The sequence below is a fragment of the Syngnathus scovelli genome, chromosome 1, assembly GCF_024217435.2.
Source record: "Syngnathus scovelli strain Florida chromosome 1, RoL_Ssco_1.2, whole genome shotgun sequence".
NCBI lineage: Eukaryota > Metazoa > Chordata > Actinopteri > Syngnathiformes > Syngnathidae > Syngnathus > Syngnathus scovelli.
Window position 1 is genome coordinate 2,645,513 of NC_090847.1, and position 17,496 is coordinate 2,663,008.

A 17,496-nucleotide genomic window follows, 5' to 3' on the forward strand; every position below is an offset into this window, starting at 1 on the left:
AGTTGGAATGGGTTGAATCGGTCGAAAAATGTAGAAATTAGAGGTGAAAAACGAAATTTCGTGAAATTTTGTCGGAATTTCTAACGTGAAAACGTGAAATTTTTGAATTTGGGAATTTTGGGAATGTCGAGAATCATTCCGAATGTGGTTTGAATGTGCTGAATGAGGTGAATTTAAAAGGGGAATGACGTAAATGTGAAATGTCGAATCTGCCATTGAGAATGAATGGGGAAAAATTTGTCGTAAATTCGCGAATTTTACGAAATCGGAAAATTTTCGGAACGAGAAAAATGGAAGCGCTCATCTCGTGAATATTTGGAATACGTCAAAAGTGGAACGGAGTGAATCGGATGAATTATGTGGAAGAAGAAGCGGGACAAAAAAGTGGCGGGAATAAAATAGAAGAATAATAATAATAACTAGAAAATGCAATTTCTGGAGAAATTGCGTGTGAAGGCGAAGACTTTGAATCACTTCTTGGGGAATGATGCCGAATGATGTTGAAATGAGTTGAATTTCTTGAGAAATGTGGAAAATAGAAGTGTAATACTAAATTTTTGAGAATATGGTTGAATTTCAAATTTGATTTTTGGAATTTTTGGTAAGTGGAAAGTTGTGGAATAGGCAGGCAAAGGATGAACAGTTGAATGTTGGAACGGGTTGAATCGGTTAAAAAATGTAGAAGTGAGAGCAAATGTTGAATCCCCATAGAGAATGAATGGGAATTAAAAGAAAAAGCAATTGCGCCAAAATATTTTGAAATTTGGAACAAAACGTAAAAAAACAGCTTCAGGAGGTTCACTTTTGGGGTTAAAATGTTGAAACGGGTTCAATCGGACAAAAAATGCAAAAGTTAGCGCCTAATGTAGCTATTTATGGCAGTTAATGTTGAAATAAGTTCACTTCCGGGTTGATTTGGGTCACTTCCGGTCCATTTGGGTCACTTCCGGTCTGATTAGAGGCACTTCCGGTCAAGCTGAGGTCACTTCCGGTTTATTTGGGGTCACTTCCGGTTTAAAAAGGTCACTTCCGGTTTAAAAAGGTCACTTCCGGTTTGATTTGGGGTCACTTCCGGTTTACCTGAGGTCACTTCCTGTTTACCTAAGGTCACTTCCGGTTTGATTTGGGCCACTTCCGGTTCATTCTAGGTTCATTGGGAGCACTTCAGGGTCAATCCAAGATGGCCGCCACACTGGAAGTGGGGGTCAAGGGTTGAATTTTGTAAGCATAGTGGAAGTGGGGGTGAAGGGGGTGAATATGGTAAGGATGAGGTGACCAAAGTGAATAAAGTTGGAATGGGTTGAATCGGTTGAAAAATGTAGAAATTAGAGTAGAAAAACCAAATTTTGTAGAATTTGGTTGAATTTCAAAATTGAAAATTTGGAAATTTTGGTAAGTGGGAAGGTGTGGAATAGGTAGGCAAAAGATGAACAGTTGAAAGTTGGAATGGGTTGAATCGGTTGAAAAACGTAGAAGTTAGAGTAGAAAAACGAAATTTTGGAGAATTCGGTTGAATTTCAAATTTGAAATTTTGGAATTTTTGATAGGTGAGAAGTTGTGGAATAGGCAGGCAAAAGATGAACAGTTGAAAGTTGGAATGGGTTGAATCGGTTGAAAAATGTAGAAATTAGAGTAGAAAAACGAAATTACGAAGAATTTGGTTGAATTTCAAATTTGAAAATTTGGAATTTTTTTGTAAGTGGGAAGTTGTGGAATAGGTAGGCAAAAGATGAACAGTTGGAAGTTGGAACGGGTTGAATCGGTCGAAAAATGTAGAAATTAGAGGTGAAAAACGAAATTTCGTGAAATTTTGTCGGAATTTTTAACGTGAAAACGTGAAATTTTTGAATTTGGGAATTTTGGGAATGTCGAGAATCATTCCGAATGTGGTTTGAATGTGCTGAATGAGGTGAATTTAAAAGGGGAATGACGTAAATGTGAAATGTCGAATCTGCCATTGAGAATGAATGGGGAAAAATTTGTCGTAAATTCGCGAATTTTGCGAAATCGGAAAATTTTCGGAACGAGAAAAATGGAAGCGCTCATCTCGTGAATATTTGGAATACATCAAAAGTGGAACGGAGTGAATCGGATGAACTATGTGGAAGAAGAAGCGGGACAAAAAAGTGTGGAGAATAAAATAGAAGAATAATAATAATAATAATAATAGAGAATGGTGTAGAATAACATATGTGTGAAGGCCATCGCCTTCACACAATAATAGAGAATGGTGTAGAATAACATATGTGTGAAGGCCATCGCCTTCACACAATAATAATAACTAGAAAATGCAATTTCTGGAGAAATTGCGTGTGAAGGCGAAGACTTTGAATCACTTCTCGGGGAATGATGCCGAATGATGTTGAAATGAGTTGAATTTCTTGAGAAATGTGGAAAATAGAAGTGTAATACAAAATTTTGGAGAATTTGGTTGAATTTCAAATTTGAAGTTTGGAATTTTTGGTAAGTGGGAGGTCGTGGAATAGGCAGGCAAAAGATGAACAGTTGAAAGTTGGAACGGGTTGAAACGGTTAAAAAATGTAGAAGTTAGAGCAAATCTTGAATCCCCATAGAGAATGAATGGGAATTAAAAGAAAAAGCAATTGCGCCAAAATATATTGAAATTTGGAACAAAAGGACAAAAAACGGCTTCAGGAGGTTCACTTTTGGGGTTAAAATGTTGAAACGGGTTCAATCGGAAGAAAAATGCAAAAGTTAGCGACTAATGTAGCTATTTAGGGCAGTTAATGTTGAAATAAGTTCATTTCTGGGTTGATTTGGGTCACTTCCGGTCTATTTGGGTCACTTCCGGTTTGATTAGAGGCACTTCCGGTCTAGCTGAGGTCACTTCCGGTTTATTTGGGGTAACTTCCGGTTTAAAAAGGTCACTTCCGGTTTAAAAAGGTCACTTCCGGTTTGATTTGGGGTCACTTCCGGTTTACCTAAGGTCACTTCCTGTTTACCCAAGGTCACTTCCGGTTCGATTTGGGGCACTTCCGGTTCATTCTAGGGTCATTGGGAGCACTTCAGGGTCAATCCAAGATGGCCGCCACACTGGAAGTGGGGGTCAAGGGTTGAATTGTGTAAGCATAGTGGAAGTGGGGGTCAAGGGGGTGAATATGGTAAGGATGAGGTGACCAAAGTGAATAAAGTTGGAATGGGTTGAATCGGTTGAAAAATGTAGAAATTAGAGTAGAAAAACCAAATTTTGTAGAATTTGGTTGAATTTCAAAATTGAAAATTTGGAAATTTTGGTAAGTGGGAAGGTGTGGAATAGGTAGGCAAAAGATGAACAGTTGAAAGTTGGAATGGGTTGAATCGGTTGAAAAACGTAGAAGTTAGAGTAGAAAAACGAAATTTTGGAGAATTTGGTTGAATTTCAAATTTGAAATTTTGGAATTTTTGGTAGGTGAGAAGTTGTGGAATAGGCAGGCAAAAGATGAACAGTTGAAAGTTGGAATGGGTTGAATCGGTTGAAAAATGTAGAAGTTAGAGTAGAAAAACGAAATTACGAAGAATTTGGTTGAATTTCAAATTTGAAAATTTGGAATTTTTTTGTAAGTGGGAAGTTGTGGAATAGGTAGGCAAAAGATGAACAGTTGGAAGTTGGAACAGGTTGAATCGGTCGAAAAATGTAGAAATTAGAGGTGAAAAACGAAATTTCGTGAAATTTTGTCGGAATTTTTAACGAGAAAACGTGAAATTTTTGAATTTGGGAATTTTGGGAATGTCGAGAATCATTCCGAATGTGGTTTGAATGTGCTGAATGAGGTGAATGTAAAAGGGGAATGACGTAAATGTGAAATGTCGAATCTGCCATTGAGAATGAATGGGGAAAAATTTGTCGTAAATTCGCGAATTTTGCGAAATCGGAAAATTTTCGGAACGAGAAAAATGGAAGCGCTCATCTCGTGAATATTTGGAATACGTCAAAAGTGGAACGGAGTGAATCGGATGATTTATGTGGAAGAAGAAGCGGGACAAAAAAGTGGCGGGAATAAAATAGAATAATAATAATAATAATAATAATAATAATAATAATAGAGAATGGTGTAGAATAACATATGTGTGAAGGCCATCGCCTTCACACAATAATAATAATAATAGAGAATGGTGTAGAATAACATATGTGTGAAGGCCATCGCCTTCACACAATAATAATAATAATAATAGAGAATGGTGTAGAATAACATATGTGTGAAGGCCATCGCCTTCACACAACTAGAAAATGCAATTTCTGGAGAAATTGCGTGTGAAGGCGAAGACTTTGAATCACTTCTTGGGGAATGATGGCGAATGATGTTGAAATGAGTTGAATTTCTTGAGAAATGTGGAAAATAGAAGTGTAATACTAAATTTTGGAGAATTTGGTTGAATTTCAAATTTGAAGTTTGGAATTTGTGGTAAGTGGGAGGTTGTGGAATGGGTAGGCAAAAGATGAACAGTTGAATGTTGGAACGGGTTGAATCGGTTAAAAAATGTAGACGTGAGAGCAAATGTTGAATCTCCATAGAGAATGAATGGGAATTAAAAGAAAAAGCAATTGCGCCAAAATATTTTGAAATTTGGAACAAAACGAAAATAAATAGCTTCAGGAGGTTCACTTTTGGAGTTAAAATGTTGAAATGGGTTCAATCGGACAAAAAATGCAAAAGTTAGCGACTAATGTAGCTATTTAGGGCAGTTAATGTTGAAATAAGGTCACTTCCGGGGTGATTTGGGTCACTTCCGGTCTATGTAGGTCACTTCCGGTTTGATTAGAGGCACTTCCGGTCTAGCTGAGGTCACTTCCGGTTTATTTGGGGTCACTTCCGGTTTGATTTGGGGTCACTTCCGGTTTACCTGAGGTCACTTCCGGTTCATTTGGGGTCAATTCCGGTTTGATTTGGGGCACTTCCAGTTCATTCCGGGTTCATTGGGGCACTTCAGGGTCAATCCAAGATGGCCGCCACTCTGGAAGTGGGGGTCAAGGGTTGAATTGTGGAAGTGGGGGTGAAGGGGGTGAATATGGTAAGCATAAGGTGAACAAAGTGAATAAAGTTGGAATGGGTTGAATGGGTTGAAAAATGTAGAAATTAGAAGGGAAAAACTAAATTTTGGGAAAATTTGGTGTGAATTTCAAAATTGAAAATTTGGAAATTTTGCTAAGTGGGAAGGTGTGGAATAGGTAGGCAAAAGATGAACAGTTGAAAGTTGGAACGAGTTGAATCGGTGGAAAAATGTAGAAACTAGAAGTGAAAAACTAAATTTTGTGAAATTTTGCAAAATTTTGTGCAAATTTTAAAAGTGAAAACGTGAAATTTTTGAATTTGGCAAGTTTGGGAATGTCCCCAATGTGATTTGAATGTGTTGAAATAAGTGAATTTCAAACTGGAACAACAAAAATGTGAAATGTTGAATCTGCCATTAAGAATGAATGGGGAAAAAAATGCCACAAAATCGTGAATTTTGTGAAAACGGAAAATTTTTCGAACAAAAAAAATGTAAGCAGCCGTGTCATGAATATTTGGAATAAGTGAAAAGTGGAACGGAGTGAATCGGTTGAAGTATGTGGAAGGAGTTAAGCGTCAAAAAAGTGAGCGGAATAAGTAGAATAATAATAATAACTAGAATTTGCAATTCCTGAAGAAATTGCGTGTGAAGGTGAAGAGGTTGAATAAATACTTGGGGAATGTTGCAAAATGATGTTGAAAAGAGTTGAATCGGTTGAAAAATGTAGAAATTACAAGGGAAAAAGGAAATTTGGGAAAATTGGGTGTGAATTTCAAAATTGAAAATTTGGAATTTTGGGTAAGTGGGAAGTTGTGGAATAGGTAGGAAAATGATGAACAGTTGAAAGGTGGAATGGGTTGAATAAGTTGAATGGGTTGAATAAGTTGAAAAAAGTAGAAATTAGAGTAGAAAACCAAAATTGAACAGTTGAAAGTTGGAACGAGTTGAATCGGTTAAAAAATGTAGAAGTTAGAGCAAATCTTGAATCCTAATAAAGAATGAATGGGAATTAAAAGAAAAAAAAATTGCGCCAACATTTTTTGAAATTTGGAACAAAAGAAAAAAAAACGGCTTCAGGAGGTTCACTTTTGGGGTTAAAATGTAGAAACGGGTTTAATCGGTCAAAATTTGCAAAAGTTAGCGCAAATGTAGGTATTTTGGGCACTTAATGTTAAAATATGGTCACTTCCGGTTTGATTTGGGTCACTTCCGGTCTATTTGGGTCACTTCCGGTTTGCTTAGAGGCATTTCCGGTCTAGCTGAGGTCACTTCCGGTTTATTTGGGGTCACTTCCGGTTTAAAAAGGTCACTTCCAGTTTGATTTGGGGTCACTTCCGGTTTGATTTGGGGTCACTTCCGGTTTACCTGAGGTCACTTCCGGTTCATTTGGGGTCACTTCCGGTTTGATTTGGGTCACTTCCGGTCTATTTAGGTCACTTCCGGTTTGATTAGAGGCACTTCCGGTCTATTTAGGTCACTTCCGGTTTGATTAGAGGCACTACCGGTCTAGCAGAGGTCACTTCCGGTTTATTTGGGGTCACTTCCGGTTTAAAAAGGTCACTTCCGGTTTGATTTGGGGTCACTTCCGGTTTGATTTGGGGTCACTTCCGGTTTACCTGAGGTCACTTCCGGTTCATTTGGGGTCAATTCCGGTTTGATTTGGGGCACTTCCAGTTCATTCCGGGTTCATTGGGGCACTTCAGGGTCAATCCAAGATGGCCGCCACTCTGGAAGTGGGGGTCAAGGGTTGAATTGTGGAAGTGGGGGTGAAGGGGGTGAATATGGTAAGCATAAGGTGAACAAAGTGAATAAAGTTGGAATGGGTTGAATCGGTTGAAAAATGTAGAAATTAGAAGGGAAAAACTAAATTTTGGGAAAATTTGGTGTGAATTTCAAAATTGAAAATTTGGAAATTTTGCTAAGTGGGAAGGTGTGGAATAGGTAGGCAAAAGATGAACAGTTGAAAGTTGGAACGAGTTGAATCGGTGGAAAAATGTAGAAACTAGAAGTGAAAAACTAAATTTTGTGAAATTTTGCAAAATTTTGTGCAAATTTTAAAAGTGAAAACGTGAAATTTTTGAATTTGGCAAGTTTGGGAATGTCCCCAATGTGATTTGAATGTGTTGAAATAAGTGAATTTCAAACTGGAACAACAAAAATGTGAAATGTTGAATCTGCCATTAAGAATGAATGGGGAAAAAAATGCCACAAAATCGTGAATTTTGTGAAAACGGAAAATTTTTCTAACAAAAAAAATGTAAGCAGCCGTGTCATGAATATTTGGAATAAGTGAAAAGTGGAACGGAGTGAATCGGTTGAAGTATGTGGAAGGAGTTAAGCGTCAAAAAAGTGAGCGGAATAAGTAGAATAATAATAATAATAACTAGAATTTGCAATTCCTAAAGAAATTGCGTGTGAAGGTGAAGAGGTTGAATAAATACTTGGGGAATGCTGCAGAATGATGTTGAAAAGAGTTGAATCGGTTGAAAAATGTAGAAATTACAAGGGAAAAGGAAATTTGGGAAAATTGGGTGTGAATTTCAAAACTGAAAATTTGGAATTTTGGGTAAGTGGGAAGTTGTGGAATAGGTAGGAAAATGATGAACAGTTGAAAGGTGGAATGGGTTGAATAAGTTGAATGGGTTGAATAAGTTGAAAAAAGTAGAAATTAGAGTAGAAAACCAAAATTGAACAGTTGAAAGTTGGAACGAGTTGAATCGGTTAAAAAATGTAGAAGTTAGAGCAAAGTTTGAATCCTAATAAAGAATGAATGGGAATTAAAAGAAAAATAAATTGCGCCAAAATCTTTTGAAATTTGGAACAAAAGGAAAAAAACGGCTTCAGGAGGTTCACTTTTGGGGTTAAAATGTAGAAACGGGTTTAATCGGTCAAAATTTGCAAAAGTTAGCGCAAATGTAGGTATTTTGGGCACTTAATGTTGAAATATGGTCACTTCCGGTTTGATTTGGGTCACTTCCGGTCTATTTGAGTCACTTCCGGTTTGAATAGAGGCACTTCCGGTCTAGCTGAGGTCACTTCCGGTTTATTTGTGGTCACTTCCGGTTTAAAAAGGTCACTTCCGGTTTGATTTGGGGTCACTTCCGGTTTACCTGAGGTCACTTCCGGTTCATTTGGGGTCACTTCCGGTTTGATTTGGGTCACTTCCGGTCTATTTAGGTCACTTCCGGTTTGATTAGAGGCACTTCCGGTCATTTAAGTCACTTCCGGTTTGATTAGAGGCACTTCCGGTCTAGCTGAGGTCACTTCCGGTTTATTTGGGGTCACTTCCGGTTTAAAAAGGTCACTTCCGGTTTGATTTGGGGTCACTTCCGGTTTGATTTGGGGTCACTTCCGGTTTACCTGAGGTCACTTCCGGTTCATTTGGGGTCAATTCCGGTTTGATTTGGGGCACTTCCAGTTCATTCCGGGTTCATTGGGGCACTTCAGGGTCAATCCAAGATGGCCGCCACTCTGGAAGTGGGGGTCAAGGGTTGAATTGTGGAAGTGGGGGTGAAGGGGGTGAATATGGTAAGCATAAGGTGAACAAAGTGAATAAAGTTGGAATGGGTTGAATCGGTTGAAAAATGTAGAAATTAGAAGGGAAAAACTAAATTTTGGGAAAATTTGGTGTGAATTTCAAAATTGAAAATTTGGAAATTTTGCTAAGTGGGAAGGTGTGGAATAGGTAGGCAAAAGATGAACAGTTGAAAGTTGGAACGAGTTGAATCGGTGGAAAAATGTAGAAACTAGAAGTGAAAAACTAAATTTTGCAAAATTTTGTGCAAATTTTAAAAGTGAAAACGTGAAATTTTTGAATTTGGCAAGTTTGGGAATGTCCCCAATGTGATTTGAATGTGTTGAAATAAGTGAATTTCAAACTGGAACAACAAAAATGTGAAATGTTGAATCTGCCATTAAGAATGAATGGGGAAAAAAATGCCACAAAATCGTGAATTTTGTGAAAACGGAAAATTTTTCGAACAAAAAAAATGTAAGCAGCCGTGTCATGAATATTTGGAATAAGTGAAAAGTGGAACGGAGTGAATCGGTTGAAGTATGTGGAAGGAGTTAAGCGTCAAAAAAGTGAGCGGAATAAGTAGAATAATAATAATAAAGGACAGCAATAACAATAGTGTGAAGGTCTTCACCTTCACACTAATAATAACTAGAATTTGCAATTCCTGAAGAAATTGCGTGTGAAGGTGAAGAGGTTGAATAAATACTTGGGGAATGTTGCAGAATGATGTTGAAAAGAGTTGAATCGGTTGAAAAATGTAGAAATTACAAGGGAAAAAGGAAATTTGGGAAAATTGGGTGTGAATTTCAAAATTGAAAATTTGGAATTTTGGGTAAGTGGGAAGTTGTGGAATAGGTAGGAAAATGATGAACAGTTGAAAGGTGGAATGGGTTGAATAAGTTGAAAATGTAGAAATTAGAGTAGAAAAACAAAATTGTAGAGAATTTTTGGTAAGTGGAAAGTTGTGGAATAGGAAGGCAAAAGAGGAACAGTTGAAAGTTGGAATGAGTTGAATCGGTTAAAAAATGTAGAAGTTAGAGCAAATCTTGAATCCTAATAGAGAATGAATGGGAATTAAAAGAAAAAAAAATTGCACCAAAAGTTTCTGAAATTTGGAACAAAAGGAAAGAAACGGCTTCAGGAGGTTCACTTTTGGGGTTAAAATGTTGAAATGGGTTTAATCGGGCAAAATTTGCAAAAGTTAGCGCAAATGCAGGTATTTAGGGCACTTAATGTTGAAATATGGTCATTTCCGGTTTGATTTGGGTCACTTCCGGTTTGATTAGAGGCACTTCCGGTCTAGCTGAGGTCACTTCCGGTTTATTTGGGGTCACTTCTGGTTTAAAAAGGTCACTTCCGGTTGAAAAAGGTCACTTCCGGTTTGATTTGGGGTCACTTCCGGTTTGATTTGGGGTCACTTCCGGTTTACCTGAGGTCACTTCCGGTTCATTTGGGGTCACTTCCGGTTTGATTTGGGTCACTTCCGGTCTATTTAGGTCACTTCCGGTTTGATTAGAGGCACTTCCGGTCTATTTAGGTCACTTCCGGTTTGATTAGAGGCACTACCGGTCTAGCAGAGGTCACTTCCGGTTTATTTGGGGTCACTTCCGGTTTAAAAAGGTCACTTCCGGTTTGATTTGGGGTCACTTCCGGTTTGATTTGGGGTCACTTCCGGTTTACCTGAGGTCACTTCCGGTTCATTTGGGGTCAATTCCGGTTTGATTTGGGGCACTTCCAGTTCATTCCGGGTTCATTGGGGCACTTCAGGGTCAATCCAAGATGGCCGCCACTCTGGAAGTGGGGGTCAAGGGTTGAATTGTGGAAGTGGGGGTGAAGGGGGTGAATATGGTAAGCATAAGGTGAACAAAGTGAATAAAGTTGGAATGGGTTGAATCGGTTGAAAAATGTAGAAATTAGAAGGGAAAAACTAAATTTTGGGAAAATTTGGTGAATTTCAAAATTGAAAATTTGGAAATTTTGCTAAGTGGGAAGGTGTGGAATAGGTAGGCAAAAGATGAACAGTTGAAAGTTGGAACGAGTTGAATCGGTGGAAAAATGTAGAAACTAGAAGTGAAAAACTAAATTTTGTGAAATTTTGCAAAATTTTGTGCAAATTTTAAAAGTGAAAACGTGAAATTTTTGAATTTGGCAAGTTTGGGAATGTCCCCAATGTGATTTGAATGTGTTGAAATAAGTGAATTTCAAACTGGAACAACAAAAATGTGAAATGTTGAATCTGCCGTTAAGAATGAATGGGGAAAAAAATGCCACAAAATCGTGAATTTTGTGAAAACGGAAAATTTTTCGAACAAAAAAAATGTAAGCAGCCGTGTCATGAATATTTGGAATAAGTGAAAAGTGGAACGGAGTGAATCGGTTGAAGTATGTGGAAGGAGTTAAGCGTCAAAAAAGTGAGCGGAATAAGTAGAATAATAATAATAACTAGAAAATGCAATTTCTGGAGAAATTGCGTGTGAAGGCGAAGACTTTGAATCACTTCTTGGGGAATGATGCCGAATGAAAAGATGAACAGTTGAAAGTTGGAATGGGTTGAATCGGTCAAAAAATGTAGAAATTAGAAGTGAAAAACGGAATTTTGTGAAATTTTGTCGAAATTTTTAACGTGAAAACGTGAAATTTTTGAATTTGGGAATTTTGGGAATGTCGAGAATCATTCCGAATGTGGTTTGAATGTGCTGAATGAGGTGAATTTAAAATGGGAATGACGTAAATGTGAAATGTCGAATCTGCCATTGAGAATGAATGGGGAAAAATTTGTCGTAAATTCGCGAATTTTGCGAAATCGGAAAATTTTCGGAACGAGAAAAATGGAAGCGCTCATCTCGTGAATATTTGGAATACGTCAAAAGTGGAACGGAGTGAATCGGATGAATTATGTGGAAGAAGAAGCGGGACAAAAAAGTGGCGGGAATAAAATAGAAGAATAATAATAATAATAGAGAATGGTGTAGAATAACATATGTGTGAAGGCCATCGCCTTCACACAATAATAATAATAAAGGACAGCAATAACAATAGTGTGAAGGTCTTCACCTTCACACTAATAATAATAATAAAGGACAGCAATAACAATAGTGTGAAGGTCTTCACCTTCACACTAATAATAAAGGACAGCAATAACAATAGTGTGAAGGTCTTCACCTTCACACTAATAATAAAGGACAGCAATAACAATAGTGTGAAGGTCTTCACCTTCACACTAATAAAGGACAGCAATAACAATAGTGTGAAGGTCTTCACCTTCACACTAATAAAGGACAGCAATAACAATAGTGTGAAGGTCTTCACCTTCACACTAATAATAATAATAATAAAGGACAGCAATAACAATAGTGTGAAGGTCTTCACCTTCACACTAATAATAATAATAAAGGACAGCAATAACAATTCACACAATAATAATAATAATAATAATAGAGAATGGTGTAGAATAACATGTGTGAAGGCCATCGCCTTCACACAATAAAGGACAGCAATAACAATAGTGTGAAGGTCTTCACCTTCACACTAATAATAATAATAATAAAGTAGAATAACAATGTGTGAAGGCCTTCGCCTTCACACTAATAAAGGACAGTAATAACAATAGTGTGAAGGTCTTCACCTTCACACTAATAATAAAGGACAGCAATAACAATAGTGTGAAGGTCTTCACCACACTAATAATAAAGGACAGCAATAACAATAGTGTGAAGGTCTTCACCTTCAAACTAATAATAAAGGACAGCAATAACAATAGTGTGAAGGTCTTCACTTCACACTAATAATAGAGGACAGCAATAACAATAGTGTGAAGGTCTTCACCTTCACACTAATAAAGGACAGCAATAACAATAGTGTGAAGGTCTTCACCTTCACACCAATAAAGGACAGGAATAACAATAGTGTGAAGGTCTTCACCTTCACACTGATAATAGAGAATGGTGTAGAATAACGTGTGAAGGCCATCGCCTTCACACAATAAAGGACAGGAATAACAATAGTGTGAAGGTCTTCGCCTTCACACTATTAAAGGACATGAATAACAATAGTGTGAAGGTCTTCACCTTCACACTAATAAAGGACAGCGATAACAATAGTGTGAAGGTCTTCACATTCACACTAATAAAGGACAGGAATAACAATGGTGTGAAGGTCTTCACCTTCACACTAATAATAATAATAATAATAATAATAATAATAATAATAATAATAATAATAATAAAGGACAGGAATAACAATAGTGTGAAGGTCTTCACTTTTACACTAATAATAATAATAATAATAATAATAATAATAATAATAATAATAATAATAAAGGACAGGAATAAAAATAGTGTGAAGGTCTTCACCTTCAAACTAATAATAAAGGACAGCAATAACAATAGTGTGAAGGTCTTCACTTCACACTAATAATAGAGGACAGCAATAACAATAGTGTGAAGGTCTTCACCTTCACACTAATAAAGGACAGCAATAACAATAGTGTGAAGGTCTTCACCTTCACACCAATAAAGGACAGGAATAACAATAGTGTGAAGGTCTTCACCTTCACACTGATAATAGAGAATGGTGTAGAATAACGTGTGAAGGCCATCGCCTTCACACAATAAAGGACAGGAATAACAGTAGTGTGAAGGTCTTCGCCTTCACACTATTAAAGGACATGAATAACAATAGTGTGAAGGTCTTCACCTTCACACTAATAAAGGACAGGAAAAACAATAGTGTGAAGGTCTTCACCTTCACACTAATGATAATAATAATAGACAGGAATAACAATAGTGTGAACGTCTTCACCTTCACACTAATACTAATAATAATAATAAAGGACAGGATTAACAATAATGTGAAGGTCTTCACCTTCACACTAATAATAATAAAGGACAGGAATAACAATAGTGTGAAGGTCTTCACCTTCACACTAATAAAGGGCAGGAATAACAATAGTGTGAAGGTCTTCACCTTCACACTAACAAGAAAGGACAGGAATAACAATAGTGTGAAGGTCACCTTCACACTAATAAAGTGAATGGTGTAGAACAGGGGTGTCCAAACGTTTTGCAAGGAGGGCCAGATTTGATAAAGTGAAGGGGCCCGTGGGCCAATACTTTTTTCAGACGTTTTTTAACTACAAAAAATTCATGCAAATACATACTGTTATGAAACAAATTTCATTGTCCCAATTGTCTTTATTTTTTAAATGACAAAATAACCAAATATAAGCCACTCAGGCAGATGTGAACAACTTCAAAAACACAAATTCTGCCTTTTATTCATATCTGAAGAGTCAGATAACATTGAACAAACTGTATGAAATAATTTAATTTACTAGAGTTTAAAATTATTTTTGCCTCATGAACATTTTAAACATGAGTTATAAGTAATGCAAAGTTTTCTGTTATTATTAAAACTTAAAACAAGTGAATTTTGCTCTTGTCATTTACAATATTTTTCAGAAAGTAATAGTTTGTGTCACGTCTACAGGTTCATAACTTCAACAGTATTAACATGGCCACTTCGTAATATTTAATATTAAGTAATTTTTACTTTTGATTTACTTTTGACTCACAGCCCCATGTGATGAATTGCTGTTGTGATGCCAGTTCAGCTTGGAGCTGCTTCACTTTATCAGCGCGGTCACTCCCTGTTAGCTTATTGTATGTGTTAGCATGTTTAGTCTGATGGTGTCTCTTTAGGTTGAAATCCTTAAACAAGGCAACAGTCTCATTACAGAATTACACAAACACAATTGCCTTGACTTTTAGTGAAGAAGTATTGTAATTCCCATTTCTCTTGAAAGCGACAGCCCTCAATGTCAACTTTCCTCGTTTTCTTTGCAGTCGCGATGGCAGAAATGAGCGGAAAGGGCTGGTGCTGCCACCTTTTGGTAATAGGAGGAATTACAGTTTTAAGTTTCATGATTTTTTTATTATTCAGTTTGACAGTGCAGGCGGGCCATGAATAATAATACATTATAGGACCGAAGCTGTGGGCCGTATGAAATATGACCGGGGGCCGGATTTGGCCCGCGGGCCAGACTTTGGACATGCCTGGTGTAGAATAACATATGTGTGAAGGCCATCGCCTTCACACAATAATAAAGTGAATGGTGTAGAATAAAATATGTGTGAAGGCCATCGCCTTCACACAATAAAGGACAGGAATAACAATAGTGTGAAGGTCTTCACCTTCACACAATAATAAAGGACAGGAATAACAATAGTGTGAAGGTCTTCACCTTTACACTAATAATAATAATAAAGGACAGGAATAACAATAGTGTGAAGGTCTTCACCTTCACACTAATAAAAAAGGACAGGAATAACAATAGTGTGAAGGTCTTCACCTTCACACTAATAAAGGACAGGAATAACAATTCCTATTATCTACACTCATAATAATGTTAATGGTGTAGAATAACATAAGTGTGAAGGCCTTCGCCGTCACACTAATTAGTATATGTGTTCCATCAAAAAAGGTCCAGGTAATGCGTTTTTTACGTTGCGATGAGTTGTTTTATGTGTCCAAAAGTCAATGTACTGTAATACGCAGAAGTTATCAACTGATTTTTTCCAGAGACTGACGAGTTCAGTCCAGTTTAGCCATGTTGCTCGGTCTGCGGAAATCTTGAGGAATCAATGTTCAAACTGTGCTTACCCTGTGATTATAGTTGTGCTTAATGGGCACCCAGTCAACGGAATTTTGTAATGCAGAGTTTCCAAAAGTAGCAACATATTGGCGGCTGGTTTGACCTCGCAGAACATCAACAATGATGTGGGAAACAAGAGAGCAGTTGGCTACATCTTCCAGTCTGCAGAAGACAGAATACATCCAATCACACACTGTATGCATCATTTCAATATAATTATTTTTTCGGGGTTTGTGCTGAGAAGGTCATGCCTTAATGTGCACCCAGATATTGAGTCCACACCAAACAACACAGGAGAACGATTATGAAGACTGTTCATACAGTTGTAATTTGCAGAACTCTGGAGAAGAGACAGTGTGTCTCCAGGCTTGACGTTTAAGGCCATTCCTGTAAGAACAACTGTTAAGGACATCAGAATTCAAAGAAATTGAACAAGTCGTTGCTAATGATAACACTGGGCAACAATTTTTTACTTTTTGAATGTTGTCTTGATTTTTACAACTGATTTAGGGTAGCTTTGCGCTGCTGAATCAGGAAATGACATCCATTTGTCTCCATCAGGTCAGGTTTTTGTGCCAAGTTGATTTGAAAAAATCAGATCTTGTGACAAAATCACAGTTTTTCACTACCAGAACAAATGCCTTCCAAGCTTCCAGTTCCACTTCGTTCATTGAATTTTCGAACTCTGGATCTCTGATGAGCTCACGGATCTGAGGACCGTCAAAGATGCCAGCTTTCAACTTTTCCATGGTTAATCCTGGAAAAGCTTGGCACAAGTAAGTGAAACAGTCACCATCCTTGTCCAGAGCCTTGGTGAACTGTTTGATTAAGCCAAGTTTGATGTGCAGAGGTGGGAAGAGTATTCTGTCTCTGTCCACCAGAGGGTCGTTGATGACGTTCCTCTCCTTACAAGGCACCAATTCCTCCCGCACAGGTCAGTCCTTCTTCGTGTAATGCTGAGCACGGTCTCTACTATCCCACATGCACAAAAAACATGGGTACTTGGTGAAGCCAGACTGTTGTCCCAACAAAAAGTTCACCATCTTCAGGTCAACACAAATAAACCACTTATGCCGATCATAGCCAATTTTCTCCAGTACATACTTCACTGCTTCATACTTCTCCTTCAGCGTAGTCGAGTGGGCGATAGGTACAGAGGCAAACAGGTTGCCGTTGTGTAACAGAACACATTTCAGTGATCCCTTACAGCTGTCAATGAAGAGTCTCCAATCTTTGGGTTCGTACTGTGACACACCAAGCGTGAGCAGAAGCTGGGCTATATCTGCACAGTACACCAAGTCCTTCTCCTCAGAGAAAAAACAGAGATACTCTCGATGCCTATTGTGGTAGAAACTGATACGAGCACTGTTAGAGAGTAGGTTTTTTTCTTTCAATCTGGATGCCAACAGTTCGACAGAGTCCTTTGACAAGCTGAGGTCGCGAACAAGATCATTCAACTCGTTTTGGGAAAATGGATGTCGAGCATCATCTTCAAAAACCACTTCTGCTTCTTCTTCATGTTCTTCAACACTGGAGACATCTTCGTCACTAATGTCAGGAAGTTCTCCGCAGATAGGCACTGGAATTTCATCACAATGAGCTACAGGACGACGTGCTGATTGAAGATCAGGATACTTGAGGCTTCCTCGGTTCTTTCTGTTGATACCGGTCACATCAACAGCACAGAAGTAGCAGTCAGTGACATGGTTTGTCGGCTCCCTCCAAACCATAGGAATCCCAAATTTCAGACTCCTCTTGCCATTGGTCCATCCACGCAGAGTCTCAGTGCATGCCTTGCACACTATGTGTGGTGCCCAGGCTTTATCCTGGTCACCAACTTTAATTCCGAAATATGCATGGTAAGCACACATGGCCATATCTCAAAAACTTGACGTGATTGAGCAAAACCAATGGGATTTTTGGATTCAGCGCATCAGATTCGTCCTAAATCAGCTGAAAAAACTCAGACAACAAATTTGTTGTTGACCTGTGTAATTATACCATTCGTAAATAAAGGATATTCAGCAATTTCTTGCCCGGACAAAATAGGAAGCCCGACGATATGACCTGGATTTCCACTGTTCTGGAATGGCACATTCTTAATTTCCTATTAGATGACACAAAACAGTTGCAAATTTAAATCAATATCTGTAATATACCAGAACAAAATGCAGATAATGCTAGTGACCAAGGTTTTGTCCCTGCCACCGCAGTTCAAGTGGTGCAATAGTGTTTATGTGCACCTCTTACTGTCAGGGATGAGAACCGCAAATGAAAAAAAAAACACTGAAAAGTAGCCGGGGTCTGGGGGCCGCATGCCTCACTGGGGGGGGCT

General features: G+C 37.9%; 1 protein-coding gene across 2 annotated transcripts in view; it reads right to left on the reverse strand.

Annotated features, from left to right (window-relative positions):
- The window catches only part of tctn1 (tectonic family member 1), a 253,262-nt gene that overhangs the window by 15,997 nt on the left and 219,769 nt on the right, over positions 1–17,496 (reverse strand). For both annotated transcript variants that reach the window (XM_068651907.1, XM_068651906.1), the window contains 3 exons: positions 17,182–17,268; positions 15,413–15,549; positions 15,170–15,323 (listed from right to left, as the gene is read on the reverse strand). In XM_068651907.1, the coding sequence (XP_068508008.1) occupies positions 15,170–15,323; positions 15,413–15,549; positions 17,182–17,268 (378 nt within the window). The remainder of the gene's footprint in view (positions 1–15,169; positions 15,324–15,412; positions 15,550–17,181; positions 17,269–17,496) is intronic.